Below are 22270 nucleotides of genomic sequence, written 5' to 3' on the forward strand. Positions count from 1 at the left end.
AACTTCACATTAATGTTCTCATACAATATTGCATCTCAAATTATTTTTCGTCCACCCCAAAAATTATTGTCATTTGTAAGATTTACAATATCCATCCTTCCAAATCAAAATATAAAAACAAAATTAAACTCTATAATATAAGAACTAAAATTTAAGAAAAGAATACCAAGCGTGTGTGCACGTGTCCCCACACACATGCATGTCCATCCTAATTAGGCCCAATGGTTAGCTTGATTAATGAAATCATTAATATAAAGTACATTATTAGTAGGGAGGGAATATGTGATAGGTTCGAATATGGTCAAGTTCCTTGGGTTATTAATAGCTATTATGGCAAGCAATTGAATCTCTATATATATAGGGGAGGGATCCTATAAGGTTTTTCTTGAAATATGTATTTAAACTCCGATGGTTATTTCAAGTGTTTGGGGTTGCATGTCAAATCCATAATAGTCAAGAAGGTCATAGGATTGAATCCACTTTGGTCCTTCAAGCAATTGAATCTTTCTCTATATATATAGGGGAGGGATCCCATAAAGCTTTTCTTGAAATATGTATTTAGACCTCGACGGTTATCTCAAGTGTTTGGGGTTGCCATGTCAAATCCATAATAGCCAAGGAGGTCATAGGATTGAATCCACTTTGGTCCTTCAAGGTTAGATGTACATGTGGTCCATTTATGATATTTACCTTTGGCACCAATAATGGTATGTGAAGAACAATAAGAGGGTTTCCCCAAGGAAATTTTTCATGGAATACAAATACAAATGTGTGCATGTGTGCATGTGTATATGTGCACTAGAAGGGGTTAAATCCACTGGTGAAGAGCGAGAAGTTTTTTAGCAATGACCAAGGTTCAATTCTCATTGGGGCTTTTCTTGGAGTCATGAGGTCCCCTTAATATAGATGTGAAAAGTGTGGTTGCACCCAAAAATATTATATTATATGATCTTGCAGCCTATGCATAAATAAGTGGAACAAACTCCACTTTTGGGTTCTTAAATATAAGAAAATGCACTAGGATAACTCAATTAATTTGAACAATGTAGAGGTTGTCATGAGATCTTCAATTCTAGTTCGATTGAGATCGTTTGGTTGCACCCAAAAGGATTATATTAAATGATATTGTGGCCCATGCATAGATAAGTGGATTAAAGTCCACTTCTAGGTTCTTAAATATTAAAAAATGGACTAGGTTAACTAAATTAACTTGAATATGTTATGTCAATGTAGAGTTTGTCAAGAGGCATTCTTTCTAGTTTGATTGAGGTTCGAATCGTAATTGAGTCCCATTGGCTACCACTATTGTTGTAGCTAGCCATTGAGGTTCCCTCCATTCATAAACCGTGAAGAGAATGTGAGTCTCATTGGCTACCATTGTTGTTGTTGCTAGCAAGTGGGGTTCCCTCCATTTGTATGAAGAGAGAGAAGATCATGTGAGATTTTCCTTGAAATCTCTCACACACAAACGTAAATTAATTTTAAATCAAAATCTTTTAAACACCAACAAATTTACATCTATTTATTTTAATCACAAGTAAAATCACAATTAAAATAACTTTATATTAAAGTTATAATCCAAAATAATTGAATCTATTGATGAAAAATCTCATCCGTTAAGATTATCATAAAATTCCTAAATAACGATCAAATGAATGGGGCTTGCATTATAATCATTATAAAGATATAAATATATCCGAATCAAAATTTACTATTTTGTCATTTTTATATGGATTAATAATCACTGTAAATCGATTCCAAACACCAAAACTCCATTATTGAATAATATGATTTTGTGATGTAAACTATTTTTGAATCAAAAGAATAATTGGATCAACATATTTTCAAAAAGGTTCATTACTTTTGTTCAATGTCATGTACTGGTAATTCCGTCAATGTCAATGAGATGACGTTATAAGGCTGCGGAAAAGTGATTGATTAAGAAGACTGTTCGACCTTGGCGTCAGATTTGAGTCCATCAATGGATTTTTTTTACACTACACATAAATTTGTCCTCGGCAGCCATGATCAGGCCGCCCCTGCAACTTTGTTTTTCTATCCAAAAATCAACATCTAATTTGATTTGATTCGATTATGGCCGCCGACTAAGTGTTACGGATCTTTGTCTTCTTGCACATCGAAAGGCCTGTCTAACGTCCATGATAATAATAGAATGTCATATAGTAAGGACAGGACAGGGCCAACCTTTGTCCCGGTCGAATGGGTAGTTGACTACCACCAACGAATAGTTTCTTGTCTACACGGTAGTTGCCTACACACTCGTTGCTTATTGTTGTTATAACTTAATTATTAGGCACTCTGGGAATGGAGTGTAGCTATACTTTGGGAGAGATAGCTAAGACTATCCACCTATGAAATGGAAACCCCGGGAATTACAAGATCAACCCTAATATCCAACAATGTCGTAGATGAAATAGGGTTAGTACTTTCCTCTCGACATGGAAAATAGAAGTTTGAACATCCTTTTGAGAAAAAGCATGTTAATGCACCACTTGAGCAAGAACTACCCCCACAACCTTCCTCTCAAGGAACCCTAGAAGGAAAGTGCCTTCATTTCTTATATGAAAAAGACTTTCTAGGGAAATACTTCAAAATATTTCATATTTCATGACACAAACTACATTTAAAATAAGTATTCTTAGACTCTAATACATGAACATATAGTAACGTCCCACACTCCAAAACCAAATTATCAAGTAGATCCATGTTCTAGTTCACTTGCACCAAAATGTGAGGAATTCCTTCTAAACTTCAAGTTTTTGAGTTTGCTCACTGGAATGAGATGAACACATCCCTTATGACTTGACTTGGCTAGAAGAAATGAGGAGGAATCCCAATGAGATGAACACATATAGAAACTAAATTTCTATGTGGGCTAAGAAAGAGTTGAAATGTTCATACCAAGGGAACAAATATAGGCTAATATCTTCAAACAACCTTAAGACCACCACTCAACAATACATCCAATTTATTTTCCTTATTTTCAAAAAAATATCAATAAAAAGACTCCATAGAGAGGTGAAAATTTGATCCTACTTGGCATTATATTACCCAAAACTTGCCCCAACCAAGGTTTAAGCTTGGAGGCTAGACCCTTCCTCTCACAAAAAAAACCATATAAAGATGGATCTCTAAAATTTTCAACACCTTCTACAATCCAATCGCAAGGTTGAAGGGGGGATGATATTCCTTTCGCCATCACTAACATATAGACACATTTTATTTCTCATCTCCAAAGAAATATTTTCCCAGAAAATTGATCCCAAGACTTCTTAAACACAAATTCACAAGCTCGCCAAGGTAAACATGAGATGAGAGTTACTATGTGAGATCTAATTTCCAAGATGCACTTATGGAAAATGGGGTCCTCATGTCCAGAACTGACTGCAAACACCCATTGACACATGATCACACTATTATCATTCTAACTTGACCCAACACTATTCTTTTCGGTTTTGTTTCCTTAAATTTAACACAACTTTCTACTTTTGACAGTGTTTTGGGTTCTAAACTTTTGAGGTCTTTTTGAGGGCCTAAATGACATTTTTAGGGAAAACAGAGAGTCCAAAAATTTGCAAGTTTGTTACACTTGATTGTTTTCAGCCTCCTCATGGAGCTCTTCGAAACGAGGTATTCTGATAGTCAAACGAAGATCGTATGCCAAAGTTATGACACCGAGAATTTGGAGGTCCAAATTACTCATTTATACAAACACTTTGTATACATAGTACTCTACAAGTCGTAAATGCTATGGGTGACAGAGCTAGTGGTAGGCCTACTCATAAGTGCTATGGATGACTTGTTTTTGGTTCTAGGAGGAGTGACCTACTCAATTTTTCCCTCACTGGGTACTATTTCTTCTTGATTTCTTGGCGACTCATCAATAACTATAGGCACCCTTGTAGGAGTTTATGGCTTTTCTTGTCTAATTCTAGTGCTCTTCCTGGTTCTGTAATACATTTGACTTGGCCTTGATTGCTTCTTTTTTGGCTTGACAGGGGTGCCCAATGTAGCTAAGGTTGCAGCCACTTCCTGTTCAGTGTCTTTTGTTCATTGGGATGGAGAAGTATTCTTAGGGATTATTCTTTCTTTTTCTTTCTTATCCTCCTCTTCTCCTTTCATCTCTGCTTCTCCTTCCTCTGTCGTTGCTGCCTCTTTCTCTTCTTCTTTTGTTTCTTCTTCTTCAGTTCTTACTACCTCTTCCTCTTCTATCTTTCTTTCTTCTTCTTCTGACCTTACTGCCTCTTCCTCTTCTATCTTTTCCCCTTCTTCTTCCTCAGTTTTTTCCTCTCTTCCTCCAACACTAGAGGTTGGGGTTTCTTCTAGTGTGAGGGTTCGTGTTTCTATGAAAGTCTCCCTATCCATGTTTACAAATTTATTCCATGGGACAGGGATTCTCAAATCGTTCAGAGCATCTACCACTATCAATTTGATGAGGCCAATGGTGAGATAAATGTTGATGTTTTCCTTCCCTTACTTTCTGACTCCTCTGTATGATTGAATGCAGAAGAAAATTAGGGACACTATGTATTTGATAAAGGGGTAAATATGCCTTGAATCTCAGCTCTTGGAGCAACCTGAAGTGGTAGGAAAAAACTACACTTAATCTCCCTTCACAAGATATGTATTTAAGGATATTGTAGGCTACCTCATCCCAAGGGTAAGGTAGACTTTCTCTCCTCACTCCATTCTTGTCTTCTATAGGCTTCTCTTTTGAAAGGAAGAAGTTTTTCCTAGCTGTGACACTTATTTGCTTGTCTTCTTTGCTCCATCTCATTCCTAGAGGCAAGGTGGTTACTCAGTTGATAGTTTCTGGACTGAGAGAAATGGCCAACCCTCTGACAATAGTTGTGGCACTGTCTTCCCCTTGAGAGTGTAATGTTGTGGAAAATTCATGGGAAAGGTCATCATCATACCCCTTTAGTAGCTCAAAGAAGCCCAACCACTGGTGGTTTATGAAGATGTCAACTACAGGAGGGTGTTGGTGAATTCTCTTGGTGTCTGAGGGTTCCCTTCTGTTAAATCCTCCCCCCATTTCTTCTCTATTACTCCTTGATGCTATGTAGGTGTGGAATTTCAAAAATTCAAGTAGTCTCAGTGGTGAAATAGTGGCATAAACAATGGTGAAATAGTGGCACAGTGCTTGGTGATAGTGAGGAAGAAGGGTGCTCAAAGTTATATTCACCAAGCTATTTCTTTTATCTTAACCACAACAACCTCCAAAAGGATCCCCTACTAATCAATTGACTGTTATATGCTCTTAATTTCAAGCAGATTATTCATGAAATTGGGTGTAGAAACAAAGAAGGAGGGTATCACTTACTTCTTATCAGCGCAATTATGGGTGTGCATGAAATTTTTGAGACAGTATCGAGCCACTGTGACCAGGGAAAATTTTAGGGGCTAATATTCGCAGATGGGCTAATTTTCCATGTTTTTTCCAAAAAAAAGATTCGCCAATTCCCATTTTTTCCTAAAAATGATTCGCCCAAATTTTATAAGAAAAAAATATTTTACCTTAAAAATTGCCAAAATTTTATAGAGACTATATAAAATCATTAGAAGTTTGAATATTTTCACTAAAATATTACTAAGCATTTTATAGTTTCCATATTATAGATTATTAAGATTTGCCAAGGTTTCTAATCTTTAAGATAAATTTCCATCCTTAAAAGTTTCCCTGACTGTGACTCCTTTTTCTCCTCTCAATTCCTCTTGTAGCTCCTCTCGGTCCTCCTGTAGAAATTGCAAGTAGCGTTTGAAACTCCTCGATGGCATTCTAGTTTCTCGATGCACTAGCTCGTCCTTCATCCACTAGTTTTTGGAATGAGTGATGGTGTAAATGGAGTCAAGCTAACACACAATATCCTTTTTTGGTTAAAAGCTTGGAGCACTATGGTGACTTGGAATTAACACAAGTTTCTTTTTTTGGATCGTTGTCCCCACTAATTGTAATCATCTCTCCCTCCTCTTGATTATCACCCCACTCTTCGAGGACACCAGATTTTTTTAGTTTAAATGTCCATGTTGCATGGGTAACTTAACTCACCCTTGAGCTGACTAGTCAACGGTGGCAAAGTTCACTGCCACCTCCAGCCTATTAAAACACATTTTCTCGCTTAAAACACATTTTTTCCATTTTTATGCAAAGGAGGAAGTTAGGGTTTCCATACCTGAGCTTACCTGTGGATCGACTTGTTGCAGAGGCTTGCATGCTAGAGCTAGACCATACATCAATGTGAATAAGTGAGTTGACCTCTTTGACTTATTTCATATGCATGTCTTCATTTTTTATGCTGCCTTGACCGTTGTTGGTTTTATGTGTTTGCAGGGGATTCCTCTAATATCCAAGTTGCTATCGCTGGTGGAAAACCTCCCTGAGAATGAGGTGTCTCTTCATGGCTGCAAACTGAGCTTCATCATCCCTTATAGTGGTTGAAAAAACATAATATCAATGTTTGTTGTGTGGTTGTACAGGTTGCTATAGGAGGAGTTTCTTCCTGTAGCAGTCTCTTGTTCTCCCCTTTAAGTCTTTAGTTGGCATGAGGGAGATGAGGGATATGATGATGAGTGATGAGGATAGGGTTAGAATCATGGAGGAGTAGTGTAGGCACTGTAGAGATAGAAAATGATAGCTTCTGTGTTTTTTCTTAAGTAGGACAGAGTGGAGAAGTTTGAGCAAACTTTTGGTGAAATGAGTGGATGGATGATGGATGAGTGATGGAAAAGTCATAGGAGGGCCCTCTTAGAGTCAGGATGGTCTTTTGGATCATTTTCCTCCTCGGATCTCCCTCATGTAGCTCCACAAGCTCCTCCTGTAGCATTATAGGACCTTCCTATAGCAACACAGGTCCTTCTTGTAGCAACACAGAGAGGAGGTGAATTTCATATTTCTTGATGATGGGATGGTGGAGAGAGATAGTAATGTGAATGGAGAGGAATGGATGGTAGCCTATAAGTCTTGGCCTGTAACCATGAAATCTTCCACTGTGTACAACTCTGCAAAACAAAAGAAAGGTTAGCAAATAGGATATAAGCTCCTTCCTTTTTCTCTTTCTTTTTCTTTTTTTTTTTCCTTTTCTTGAGACACATAGGCTGCCTCAGAGGAGGTTTTCAACTTGCATGTTTGCCCTAGGTTCCTCAAGAGAGTTTTTCACCTAGGGATCTTTATTTTTTTTTCTCTCTTTGTTTTTTACTCCTGGGATGCCTCGGAGAGGTTTTCAACCCAGGAGTTGGCCTCAGATGCCTCATAAAGGTTTTCATCAAGGCCTCGAAGCTATGATACTCCCATCACATTCAATTCCTTGCTAATTGAACAGATAAATTCCTCCTTGGACAAAGGTCTTCTGTATAACTTCAACCTAGTGTAACCATTTATAAGCAAGCGGATGTCTTCCTCATCAATGGTTATAATCTGGACAAATCCATTTTCATGACACTTTTCCACTAGGTATGGGCCCAACCATCTTGTCATTAGCTTCCCTTTAAAATCTTTGAACCTAGAATCATATAATAGGGCCCAATCCCCTTCTTGAAAAGTATTTTCCTTGATATGCTTGTCATGCTAGACCTTCCTTTGCAGCTATATGACTTCAGTGTGTAAGAGAGATTGCATTCTAAACTCATCTAATCCATTCAGTTGGAGCAACCTTTCTTGTTGTGTTGTGGTGACATCTATGTCCAACTGAGTTGTCATTCTCAAAGTGTTATATTCAAACTCAATAGAAAGAAAAGATTTCTTCCCATAAACAAAATCATATGGAGTGAATCCAATGGTGGTTTTCCAAGTGGTATTGTAGGCCCAAGTGGCCTCTACTAGTCTCTCTGCCCAATATTTCCTGTTGTTTCTAACAACTTTGGTGAGGATACTCTCCAGTGCTCTATTTGTGACCTCTACTTTCCCATTTGCTTGAGGATGATAGGCAGTGGATGTCTTGTGCTTGATATGGTGTTGCCTCATGAGATCCTCAATCAAATTGGATGTGAACTATGCTCCTTGATTAGTGACTACCTCCCTTGGATACCCAAACTTATAGAAGATGTTATCTCTTAAAAATTATGCCACTTTCTGCTCAGTTACTACTTTAACTGCCTTTGTCTTAGCCCACTTTGTCAAGTAATCAATGCACACAATGATGTACTTTTTCTTCTTTATTCATCATATTTGTGAAAATTAATTTAAGCTCATTTTAATTCTTCTCTATCCTAATCAAATTTTATTCTTAATAATAATTTTTTAATCTTAATTTCATTTTTATTTTTATTTTACTTTATTTTATCTTTGCAAATCTAATTCCTACTTAAACTATTTTTATAATTTTATAATTTATTAATAATTACATTGAAGGTGTCCTTTTTTGAAATTGGTGGGACTAGACATTTTCTACCTTTTTCATCTACATTTGACATTTGTCCATCTACTATTTTGACATATAAAATGGACTATTTTGCTAAACAAAATTTGCTTATATATTAATTTCCCCATCTAATTAGAATATGAACTTATTAGAATTTGAATAATCTCAAATCCCTAGGATTTTGGTTGGCAGGGAGCCATGTCCCATGACTTTTAATTTTTTTAGTTTATTAAAAGTCAATGCAACCTAACAAACTATGTAATTTAAAGATTATGACTAAATTATATATTAAATTGATATATGAGATTTTTTCATTTAAAGTTTATAAAGGTATATATATTTTAATCCTCTTTGAATTTGAACCTATAACATTTTACCAAAGAAACACATACTCTTAACCGTTATATATATATATATATATATATATATATATATATATATATATATATATATATATATATATATATATATATATTAAATTTCTCTCCTTTATATTTATACTTTGTTAATATGAAATTGAGATTTATAATTTCTCCATTCCACATACAAAACAAATATATGTAAAATAAACAATTCAATAATGTGAAAATTTTCCAAATTATAAATGAATATCATATACTTAGTAGGTACTCCTTCAAATCAAGAGTGAGAGGTGTTTACTTATTGTTTCAAATTAAAAATGGGGAAAAATTTTACTCACTCATTATTAAAGAAAAGTAAAGCATAATAACAAAATTATTAACAATGTTAACATTCAAGTTCCCCAATCGGGTTGCGATATAGATCATCATCCCTCTTAGGAATCTTGTCATATGTGAAATTATGAGTGACAAGGTTGGAGGGCAGCTCAACCCTTGGCCTTGCATGCGCGATGAGGACGGTGGGGTGGTAATGAGCATGGAAACGATTAATGTTGAAGTGGTGAGGTGTGGGTCTCATAAACTCTAGGTGGGGAGGGATCGAAGTCCCATTCATGCACTTGTCTTGTTTTGGAGCTTGGTTTCTAGACATAAATGCAGGCTCTTGGTTCTCCATTCCCTGTTTGCAAGAACAGTTGGGAAGTTATGCTCTCGGGACGCGACCGGCCTCTGGTTCATGGAAAGCATAGTCGGATATGTTTTTTTTCCTTTTCTCCCATCCTCGACCATGACCTGTTATATACTCAAGTGTCTCCTGCAAGTTTGTTGAGCATACCTGCAAATTGCTTATCGTAAGAAAAGGAATTGATTGCTCAGAAAGTGAGAAAGTTGTTGTGGTTTATTTTTATGTTGTGTATGTTGTTTCTATGTTGATGTTCGTTTTCTTTGGTATTCTATTGCTTCGAATGGGAACGTATGGAAAAATTCGGGTTAGTTGTCTTTTGTGGAAGGATTGTCCGTCCGATTGTATTGAATTTCTTCGTAACTTGTTAGCCCTGAGCAAGGGAGTGTCTTGTGACTCTTCGTCTCTATTTTTTTATGGTCATGTTGTGGTCCTCAATGATATTTGGCTCGAGGAGCTAGTCTTTGGAACCTCCCTTCTGATGTGACAAACTATCTCTGGTTTCTCTCTGTCTACTACCTCAATTGAGCACAGGGTGTTGGTTATCAGACTGAGTGGTGTCGGTGGCTGCCCTTTTTGACTTGCAGCGTATATGCATGGCTCAGGCCTAACGCAGATTGTCTCTTGCTTTTATTTTATGGAATTGTATTAGTTCTTAATAATTTATGTAACCACCTAGCCCGCAAGCATTCAGTCTGGTCCTGGACTGTGGCTCCGCCTGTTAGGTTGAAAACTTGTAATTTTCTTGACTAGTGGCTATTCCATATGGCTCATCCCTCCCCTAGTGTTGGTTCGCCCAAAAATGGGGGTCGGGGTTGCAGCAGAAAGTTAGGGAATCGAGGCGGACAAGGTTCTTCCTCTGCTCAGCCACCAAGGAGAAGTGGCCGCAAGTTGGATGCTAAGATTATAAGTGAGGTGGCCCATGCATATGATACAAGTACCCCTGCCCAGGTGAAACATCTGATTTTAACATGGGAGGCATAACTCAACCAATGAGCAGAGAATGAAGTGCAGATAGAAGATTGGCACGTCCTTATCCCAGACCAGGGTCACACCCATTGTCGGATCACACAGTATAAAAAATGATTCATCTTTACTAGATGATGAAAAGTAATGTGGCCCAATCTATTATGATTTCTACAAGTTTTGTTAAGTCTAATCCAGGTTTCCAGGAAATTCAAAAAGAATTTCAACTTGTCCAATTTCAAATCCAACAGCAGAATGTTCATCTTGGCCATATTGAGAAGCACATTATGTGCCTTCCTCAATCAAAACTACCAAGATCCAGTGCTAAGGACCCAACCCCGGTGGAGTCCTCTGATGAGTAGTAGCTAGCAACTCCTTATTTTGCTTAATTTTCTGATGTACATGTCGGTTAGTAGTACTTATTATAGTTTGTTAGGTGAAAACTAGTTTACAGACATTTAGTTATATAAGGCTCTATTTTACAGACTCAAGTTACTTAGATTTTGGATGGCTTACAATGCGGTTTGATGGCTAACATACCTGGTTTCCCAATGGAGGCCATTGAATGTCTTTCATGGATGTACCCTGCGTTTTGAAAATGAATGAATGAAAAGGTCCTACCAAGCTTACAAAAAAAACAATGTTAACATTCAAGTGATGGAAAAATTATCACATCAATTGAATAACTCACTTTCTTTTGTTGAAGCAAGAGACGATCCTTCTAATTCATTAAACTAAAAATAATGTTACAGCACATACAAAAATCCTTTCATCATCATGGACTCAGGAAAACCCAAGGACATTCTGCCATAGATATGACCCTCACCCCTACAACATTCATTACAAACCTCTCAAATAATACCTTAAGTTGGACTATATGATTCTCAAACCAAATGGAAAACTCCGCTAACTCCCTCATGTCACTGCCCCGAAAAGATACCATAGTCGCAACCATCCTTGCTTCATGTGCCAACCAGCGGATGAGGGAAGAAACACCTTGATAAGACTCGTGGATAAAAGACATGGTCCCACAAAATAGCACGGTCATTTCTTACCGTCGATTCATTCGGCGAAATCCAACGGCTCGGAGCAATATCGCACTGCCAAGATGACCAATCATTAGTGCGCGATGGAGGGCAGTATTCCTTACCACCCCTTGCCATGTGTTGGAATCCTAATGGAATCGCTTCCAAATCTCCAATACCACTTACTGCTCAGGATCCATGTGATCACCTGGAAACTTCTTTGTGCCTGGTTTTCTGTTCTGAAAATGGAATGCAGGTAAATTTACGCCACCGGAAAAATCCAACATCCCTTCCCGTGCAAGATAACTGTGGAACTTGCACCGAAGACTGCGGCCGAATGTAATTTGACCTCTATGTTGCAGTCTAAAAAAATGAGGAGATTGGTCAACTTACACTGGGGTGTATTGTGGCCGATTTTTGCTTGCCCTTCTCCAAGGTACATACAGGAATACCGTGATCGAATTTGCTGAGATAACTTCATTCCGTTTCTTTCATCCTGGCCTGGTATCTAAAAGTTTCTTTGTCCTCAACTGCTTTCTTATTGCAGAGAGCTTTTAATCTGCTTTGAGGCATCTCCTGCCACTTCATCTCAATCCTGCATTCTGAATTAGACACTCCTTGGTTAGCCAGTATATCCGCTAGTTTATTGGCTTTTTGTCGAACATGGTTGAAACTAACAGTTCGAAGACTCTAGAGATGTTTTTGAATTCTTTGGTAAACTTGGATTAGTCTCCAATGTTTTGAGACTTTCTCCAGCGCTGTTTCACAACTGATTATCTTTGCAGAGTTTATGGTGATCTCTGAGTTTGCTTCTATAATGACATTTTAGCCATGTTCCAATTTCAACTGCTCTAAACATTGTTCCAATTCGATTAATTCAGCCATATTGTTGGTGGCTTTACCTAAATGGCAGTGGAAGATAAAGATGATGTTTCCTTCTTCATCTCTTAACACCCCTCCATAACTAGCTATTCCGGGGTTGCATTTTGAAGCACCATCAATATTGCATTTCAGATAACCTTTTGGTGGAGGATGCTAGAACTCCTTTTCCGTTTCCAAAGCTATTTCCTTCCTGTTTAGTCCTTGGGGAATGATCTCTTGTATTCCCAGTTGCCTGAGAGTTCTCAACTCAGTCTCTGTGGGGGGATTCTTGGGGTAATTGTGAACAGTGGTGCTAATTGTCTCCTTAATCTGTTTCAAGATCAGATCCAACAGGTGAAGAGGAATAGTTTTTTCATCCTTGAAAATTCTTTTGTTCCTTTCTTTCCAAACATTCTAGATAATGAAGCTTGGCGTGAAGGCCCAGGCCAAATTAAGGAGCTCATTCTCCGTAAAGTTTCTTCTCCACTTGTTTAGGGTATTAATGATACTTCCTTTATCTCTATCCGTCTGTTGAAAAATGGTGGCAAAAGAATCCCATAACCAAGTGGCGTAAGTGCAGCTGTTGAGAATATGCTCCATTGTCTCCTCTTGAGCTTCACATAGCTGACATCTAGAAGACCCCATAACACCCCTTTTCCTAATATTGTCCCAAGTCAAGATTTTCTTGTGATGTACCAACCACATGAAAAGCTTAATCTTCATCCGCCCTTGATGACTCCAAATTTGTTGCCAGGACTTCTCTGAAACATAGGAATCTAGGTCCAGGATAATTCTTTTTGCTTCCTTAAGATTAAAGGTTCCTTCTTTATGGAGGCCCCATCTTAATTGATCCTGCCCCTCTGTTACCAAGATCTTCCTTTGTTTTAACATGCTCATGAGTGCCTTTGCTTTTATTTTTATGGGGCTGTCATCTCTGCAGTCAATGTTTCTCCAGCTTCTCCACTTTCCCGAGTTATGAGGAAGATCCCAGAAATCCTTTACTTTGTTTAATCCTTGGGAGTCTATTTCCTACTTGAGGCTTATAAAGTCCTCTCTTAACAGCGTTGGTTCTTGTTGCCATTTGTCTTCCCAGAAGAGAGCTATATCTCCTACTATGATTTCCCATAAACTATTTTTTTGTACTAGGCTTCTGTTTTCCCAGGCTTTATTCCAGATGTAAGAGCCCTTTATGTTTCTAGACATTATTATAAGATCACTTGTTTGCTAGGAGTTTACATATTTTTCTTTCCAGGTCTTATCCCATTGAGCTTCTGGCTCTTTAACCCATCTCTACCAAAGCTTGGCACCTAAGACTTTACTAAGAATCTCCTGATCATCTAAGCCTAGTCCCCCATGGCTCTTGGGTTTACAGATTTTATCCCAAGAAACAAGGGCTGATTTCTTCTTTATTTCCTCTTTTCCCGAAAGGAAGTCTCTCTGGATATTCCTGAATTGCTGTAAGACACCTTTGGAAGCTGGGAGGGCTGATAATATGAAAACAAGGATTGATTGAAGAACAACCTTTGTCAGAACCAACCCGCCAGCTAGGTTCAACGATCTGATAGTCCATTTTTTGACTTTGTCCTGCATCTTATTGAGCACCGGTTCCCAGATACTTTTTTGCATTGGTCTGGTCATGAGGGGAATTCCCAAATACTTTGAAGGGATGGAATCCCCTTGAAAGCCCAGAATTCTGGAGATATTTGTCTGAATTGCAATGTTAGTATTTAAGAAGAATATTTTAGATTTAGAGAGATTAACTTCCATACCTGTAGCCATGGCAAAGTCATTCAGGATTTATTTGTAAGCTGAAGCTTCTTTGACTGTGGGAATTCCTTGCAGCGTGGTGTCATCCACAAATTGTTGGTGAGTTAGTGCCTGATCATTCTTCGTTAATTGATGGCCCTTAATCTTGCCTAAGGCCTTGGCCTATTTAATGGACCTACCTGGTGCTTCCATCATAAGGATAAAGAGAAAGGGAGAGAGTGGGTCTCCCTGCCTCAGGCCTCTAGAAGGAGTAAAGATCTCTGAGGGAGAGCCATTCACCAAAATCGAAAAGTTGGAAGAAGTTACCAAAGCCATAACCCATCTGACCCAGTTGTGATCAAACCCAAAAGCAGTGAGGACCTTCTTGATATAAATCCAATTCACCTTGTCATACGCTTTGGAAATATCCAGTTGCATGATCATACCAGCCTGCCTCTTGCTGGTTAGCATGTGAACCACCTCGTGGGCTTGAATAATGTTATTTAGGATTTGTCTGCCTTCCACATAACCAGATTGTTCCCCTGAAATTAAAGAAGGAAGTAGAGGTTTGAGTTTGCTAGCCAATACCTTGGATATTATTTTGTATACCACATTACATAAAGCAATGGGTCTGTACTTATCAGCAGTCAGGGCTGAATCCTGTTTGGGGATCAGGGAAATGAAGGAGGTGTTGAGGGCTTTCAGAATAGTCTTGTTTCTTCTGGAATCCTCCACAACATTCAGAATATCCTGTTTGACAATATTCCAGCAGGCCTTAAAAAAATCTACATTGAAACCATCTGGTCCTGGAGCTTTGCCATTCTGCATATCTTTGAGAACCTCACTGACTTCCTCTTCAGTTACTGGTCTATTAAGGTTAAAATTGTCCTCTCTAGACACCAGCTTAGGGATATGTCTTGTAATTTCCTTGATGCATTGCTCTCTATCTGAATTGTTTTCCTTAGTGATGCCTCTGAAATGCTGTACCAACACAGCTTCGATATTCTTATGAGAGATCTGAAGCTCCCCATCCTCATTCAATATCGAAGAGATTCTATTGTGAGCTCTATTAGCCATGGTGGATCTATGGAAAAATCTAGTATTACGTTCACCTTCTTTGAGCCATTGAACTCTAGACTTTTGTCTCCAAAATATTTCCTCTTGTTTGCATAATTTCTCCCATTCTTGATGGTGTTTGTCAGCTTGCTCACTTTTGACCTTATCAAAACCATCTGTAATTAGTGCCTGATTGAGTTCTTGTAGTTTAGTTTCCACTGATTTTCTGTCCACAAAAATGTTACCAAAATCCTTCTTGTTCCATTCTTTGAGTCTGAGTTTAATGTGCTTTAGTCTTTTATGTAGGAGGAACATATTTGTGCCCTGGATCTGCAAATCTTCGGACCACCATTTTTCAATGTTGCTGATGAAATCTGGGTGGGAGAGCTAGATATTCTCAAATGTGAAGGGTCTATTCCTGGGAGAATCGATCCCCTTGATTTCTAATTGAATCGGCCAGTGATCAGAGCCTCCAAAGGGGAGAACTCTAGCTATTATTTCTCTATCTATGAGCATAAGCTCCTCTGAGATCATAAATCTGTCTAACTTGGAGGTGACCTGTGCCTCACCTCCTATTTTGTTGTTCCAAGTAAAAAGGCCATTGAGCGTTTCTAAGTCAACTAGTTCCATATGCTCTGTGAAGGTTTGGAACACTAAGGAGTCTTTACTTAGCAATCTGGTACCTCATTTTTTTTCAAAAAGAGATTTAATCATGTTAAAATCTCCTCCCATGACCCAAGGTATTCCTTCATGTCTTCTCCTAAGATCTACAAGGGAGTCTAGAAATCTAAGTTTATCATCTATTCTTTGAGGACCATAAACATTTGTGACCAGGAAGGTATCTGAAACCCCCACTGGTTGAATAATTACTGATAAATAATTTCTTGATGCCTCTGCATCTATTATGCTAACTTTTTGGGGGTTCCAAAGAGTGAGAATGCCCCCCGCTGTGTTCTCTGCTTTAACTTCTAGAAACTCAAATCTATTAAGCCATTTTCTATGGATTTGTTTTAATTTCTGAATGGAGCATTTCGTTTCCTGGATGAAGATTATATCCGGCATTGCTAGTTTCATTCTGTTACTAAGCATTCTTTGTTTTCTTTTACTACCTAGACCTCTGATATTCCAAGATATGAACTTCATAATTAAAGATTTGTAAAGGAGTAACTAGTTAGGTCTTTCATCTTACCCGAATCTATCATTAGCTTTCCACACTCCATCAAGAGCTCGTTCTACTTTTTCCTGCCCTTCTTCTTTCCTGGATTTCTAGTAGCTAATCCTGGAGTTTATTTCATAGTTTTCACACCTATGTGCTCCTGCTTGTTAATGTTTTTTCCTTTATTCAACCAACTTTCCTGAGTTTTCCATAAGAACAATTGTTGTATTCTGTTACATTCTTCTTGAGGCAATGAATCTATTCCTCTCATGGTTCCCTGCATTAAGAATCCTTCCAGATCTAGGTTTTCCTTATCGAGAATTTCTTGTAGTTCATGATCTTCCAGATCTATTTCACTCTGGGTCATTTCCTAGTCCATCTCCAGTTCTGTTTCACTCATCATCATCTCTTTCTGATAACCAATATCTTGTGTTTGGTTGCTGTGTTCTTCTTTCTCTTTTTCATTAGGACCTTCCTCCTGAGATTGGTTTCCTTTCATAATTTCTTCATTCTCTTCCAGCACTTGAAACTTGTTCTGATTGACCTTCAGCCCCTCGTTATGTTGTTGCTGTGGACCTTTTTTTCCTCCTTTTCCTCTACTTTCCACTTTATGAAAGCTTTCCATGTCCTTCATTGTATTAGGTTTACTTTTGTTGTCTGCTTTACTGAGAGGGCAGTCTCTCAACAAATGTCCATGTTCATGGCATCTACTGCATATGAATGGGATATGCTCGTAGTCCACTGTCTGCACCCACTCCTCATCAAAAAATTCCAAGATAACTTCATCTGGAAGAGCTCCTGATAGATCCATTTCCACACATATCCTTGCAAAGGAGGTATATTTTCGTTTTCTTGTGGCTTCAAAAGCTTTGAAAAAACAACCGAGTTTATTGCCAATAGCTGCTAGCGATTCAGTTTGCCAATAATTAAGAGGTAGAGAATAGAGCCTTACCCAGACTAGTACCGATGTGAAAGTCTCCCGCTCTGGAACAAAATTCATCATCCAAGGCCGCATATAGAGACCTGCTGCTGCATAAAAATAGGGTCCTCCTTCGAATACTCTGTCTTTATCTTCGATGTTTGAGAACATCACTGTGAAGAATCTCTTTGACCCAAGATGTAGGTCAATGCTTCCTTTGGGTTTTCAGTGATACTTGATCCACATCTGTAAAGCTTTTTCAGTGGGCCATAGTCCCATGAATTTACAGATGATAGCGTAAGTCCCCATGTGTTCCCTGTGCGCCTATAGAGTAGGATCATTTAATATTACTCTAGGAGTGATCTCTGCTTTTGGTCTGTAAGGTCCCTTTTGTTTTTTGTCTCTTTTTACCTGACTTTTGTCTTCTTCCTCCTTGTCCTTTGTGCTACTGTTTTCCTTGATCTTGGCCCCATCTGTCTTCCTTTCATTATCCCTTTTCCTTTTCTCCGCAAAACCTTTGTTGTTCACTAATGGTGTTTTACCTCTGCTGGCTACGACGTCCTTGTAGGAGGGAGTAGAGCTCCCTCCTCTGCCGCCCTCCATTAGAAACGACCTCTGCAACTCTTTGTAACCCTAGCTAATCACTCGTCGTTCCTTCACTGCCCCAAAAAAGTAAAAAAATCATTAAATAACTCACTTTCATTTAAACTAAATATTTCCATTTAAAATATATATATATTATAATTTATTTTTTTTTAAATATAATTAATTTTCAAGTTATTTATAAAATGTTTCTAGTTAATCAAATTCACTTTTAATTAGCATTATTTAAAAAAAATCACATTTAAATCTTTATATTAATAAAAATGTGATAACCTTACTTTTTACAATTATATCACATATTTAAATTACTAAGAAATAAGAAATAAATATGCATCGCTATAATATGACATTGAAAATAAAATATAAATACGCAGGTTCATGCAACAGATCAATTACCGAAGTCATAAAAACTTTTATAAGAAAATAGTTCTTTTTTATTAAAATATAATGAATTATCTTCATCTTGGAACTAGGAAAGGTACAAGGGTTTTACATAGGTTAACTCTGATACATATAATGTGTAGTCCAATATTTACACCATAAGACATTTCCCTCTGAAATGAATTTCCTTATGTGCCACTGTGTCCTATCTTGAGTTGTATATTTGATGTGTTAGACAATTGGAATGATTCCCACCATCTTATCATCATAGGTGGTTATGGAGTTCGTCACTGTAATGACCCAATGAGATGATCGATCGGATAAATAGGACAAAATGAACGCTTATACATTACAGTGGATGGAACTCAACATAATGAAAGCACTTCGATGGCGGATGAGCCCTGTGATGCCCTTTTCTTACATGGAGGCAATGGCTCAGCACCTGCAGTTTGATTGCATCGTTAGAACCTCCATAGTCTCCTGTGTAGCAGAGCTTCTACCCAAAAGTCCGTTTGGTAATTATGGATTTTTCTTGCCTATATAGATTGATCCATTTTAATTTTATGCATTAATTTTAGGGATTAAATGCAATGCGATCTTGATTGATTTTCCAGAAGTGGAATTTTGGCCCTCCATAGTTGCTTTAGCTGCCATGTTTTGTGCGTTGGAAGAGCTAGTTTCGTTGCAGGTTGAGCCCCATATTACTGAGCTCTCCCAATTTCTCAATGTAGAGAAGGTAATTATAATCCACATAATCTCTTTAATGGCATGCCATGGTAACATGTCATATAAACTAACTAGCTGAGGTGTTTTGACATGAGAACTAATTATCTTCGTTTATTTTTAGGTGGATTTGCAAAAATTCTACCAGTTTATGGAAGAGAGGATCGTAGATCCCTTACCTCCAGCACTGTCTTCCAACCATATTAATGGAAAACCCAAATTTCTGACGAGTCCTGTGACCGTAATCCAAAAAGTACTATAAATTAGAAAAAATGGAGTAATGTTGAAGTGCTCCCTACAGGAAATCTCGACCAAGTTTCATTTACCCAGCCGCTCCAATTCAAGATTGCATGAGAAAAGAAAGAAGTCCCCCACCACCAGAGACAATAAGTACAAAAAAAAAGGGATGTTGTTGTGTATATTCACATCACCAGTGAGTTAAACTGAACACCTTGATACAGTTAGAGTTTTGAGTTAAACTGAATACATTAATACAATTAGAGTTGTTGGGATTTAGAACATATGTGGAAGAATAATGTTCTAATTACGAACACTTTCCAAGAAATTACAATTCAACGAGATCTTTGTCCTTGAGATCTTAATTGTTATTCAAAACATTCTAAGAAAGCGATAGTGAATTGGGTGAAATGTGAGTTTGGGAGTATGCTTCTAAGAAAGCGATTTTGTAAGGTGCGAGTTTGGGTGTGGTGTAAGGTTACTGGAGTCGAGTTAATTTGTGTTTTTTCATGATTTCTACATGAAATGGAATTGATTGTGAGATGTTGAGTTTATGAAATTTTAACTTTCAGAAATTCATTATTTTCTCATTATATAAGGATTTTTCATTTTCAATGCATCTGGTGCAATTCAAACAATTCAAAGGAAACGGTGTAAGGCATAATTTGAAGAAGAATCATACCATATACAACATCATTGAAAATAAAAATTAGTAAACAAAATTTCATTAAGAACTAGAAGATAAAATCACATACAGAGGGTGTTTCAAGTTCCAATAGAAATATTGATAGATTTTTAAAAAATACAACTAGTAGATGACGTTTGATAAGCTAAATAAAATATCATTAATTCATGAAAAATATGATAGCGAACAATATCATGGCTATCTTTCCAAATGTAATTTTTCATCAAAAACTCACAAATTTCAGACATCACCACGTATTAGATGAAAATAAGCTAGACACCAATTCCCAAAAACTCATGAGCTAGACACCAATTCCCAAAAACTCTAGTGCAGTGCAGTTGATGATGTTTAATATCTCTAATGTTTCCTCTTAGAACATCATCTCCAAAATGGCCCCCTCAAATGTTCATTGTATACATATCGTGGTGGCCAAAATTTTGTACATTAAATATATTCTACAGGTATCTTTGATCTTAGACAAATATCAGCCCAAAGTATTTCTTAGACAAATATTAGCCCAAAGTATTTATTATTCATCATATAGACTGAATACTAAATTCTAAATTTTTACAAAAGTAACAAATCATCTTCTTCCTCATACAAAGCACTATTTCAGCAATTAGATTTGAATCTTAAATCTTTAAGTACATACATTAAAGTCAATCCTTCCATAATTTGTCGCCAAATCAATCAATTGCTTTTGGACTTTGACCTTTTAGCACCCTTTGATTCCTGGTTTAAGTTCGAGGCTGCGACCTTGCAACGAAACCACTAAGAGTTTATCTAGGATTAAATTTTTCTGATTTTGTGGCTTGTTGTTGACCATTATTTCGAACAAGGATTTTAATTTGCTTGGCTGACCATTTTTTATGATTGTTATGGAAAATGTTAGAATATCAAGTAAAGTTTTCCTCAACTTATTCTCCCAGAGATTGTCAAATTAAGCTTGTTTTCCTCCACTCTTCATCCTCAGAAATTGTTAAATTAAGCTTATCAATGAGGCCCTAAGAGAGATTTTGAAATTAAGCTTGTCAATGAGGCCCTTATACATGATCTTTGCATCTGCCAACAACTTAACCAATTTGTTACAATAGAGCTTGCAATGACTCAATAGGCCAGTCACCTTTTGAAGTTTGTTATATATTTCAACAGCATGTGCCTACCAATAGCTTCTTGTACAATTCCTCTCCAACCAAATCCTGTGAGCAGAAGGAACAACTAAAAAATACCACTTTCAAATAGATACATGGAAAAACCAGGACACCACAATAAAGAATTGGGCAAAATATTAATTATGAAAAGCTCTGCACAATAAAGACAAATGCAGGGAGCAACATCAGCAAAAGGAACAACAAAATATACTATTTTTAAACAAATACATGGAAAAATCAAGACATCACTATCAAGAATTGGACAAAATATGAATTATGAAAACTCTACACAATAAAGACAAATGCAGGGCCCAATATCAACAAAAGGAACCACAAAAAATATTACTTTCAAGACAAATACTTGGAAAAACTGGCACATCGCTATCAAGAATGGGGCAAAATATGAATTATATAAAAATCTCTACACAATAAAGACTTTGGAGGGTATATGTAAACAAGAAAGATACCATAAAATGATGGTAGATATGGGTGGAATTAAGTATTTCTATACTCATGAATGGGAATTCTGAGTAAGAAGTACGGGCATTAAAAAATGAAGCAAAAATAAGAAGCTTTTAGACACCCTCATCACCAAATAACGATGGAGTTATCAGAAGTAGCACCTCCATGAAACTTGGGTAATTAAAAACAATAATTATCTTTGCCCATCAAAATTTCACACTTAAACCACAACATTAAAAGGTAATGATGCCCCATAAAGATTGCATCATGAAAAAATGAACAATTAGACTTCAAGCACGGTTACCACCTGCTCATGTAATGCAGACAAGGTCAAAGAATTTAACATTAAGAAGTAACAGTAAGTTTACAGCTTAGCCAATGCAGAGAACCAAAATATCCAATTATTTTTAGTGATGCATGTGTACAAAATAACCAAGAAATACAACATAAACAGAAGATTGAATTTGAAGAATATGATCTGCAAATTTAGTTTGAAACTTTTAGGGTATATATTGGATGGTGCTAGTCAGCAACATTCTTTGAGCTCTCTTACCATTTTGGCAAGAAAAAAAAAAACAAAAAAACAAAAAAACAAAAAACAAAAAACAAAAACAAAAACAAAAACAAAAAACTAGGAATTAGATGGGTTTCCACATAGATCCAAGAGGATAGACCTTTTACACGGTAATATGAACCCTTAACAAAATATATAGACAATTAAACAACACATGAGAAATAGAAAAATGACAACAATTTTGTTGCTAGTAAAATTCCTCCCTAAAAATATTTAAGGATATCAATACAAGTAAGAGAAACCCCATCACACCATAACTATTTGGACATGGAAAGAAAAGGTTGAAAACCACTCTTACCCCTAGAA

General features: G+C 37.0%; 1 protein-coding gene across 1 annotated transcript; it reads left to right on the forward strand.

The window, feature by feature from the left end:
* The first annotated feature begins 18466 nt into the window (after nt 1-18466).
* Nucleotides 18467-19117, forward strand: LOC149217452 (cyclin-D1-1-like). Its single transcript, XM_089390217.1, has 3 exons — nt 18467-18647; nt 18747-18868; nt 18980-19117. Exons 1-3 carry the CDS (start codon nt 18467-18469, stop codon nt 19115-19117), a joined length of 441 nt encoding a protein of 146 aa, XP_089246343.1.
* Nucleotides 19118-22270: the final 3153 nt, after the last annotated feature.

This window comes from Pinus tabuliformis, chromosome 1_1 (genome assembly GCF_031772625.1).
Source record: "Pinus tabuliformis cultivar Carrire ecotype Pingquan chromosome 1_1, CPIR1, whole genome shotgun sequence".
NCBI lineage: Eukaryota > Viridiplantae > Streptophyta > Pinopsida > Pinales > Pinaceae > Pinus > Pinus tabuliformis.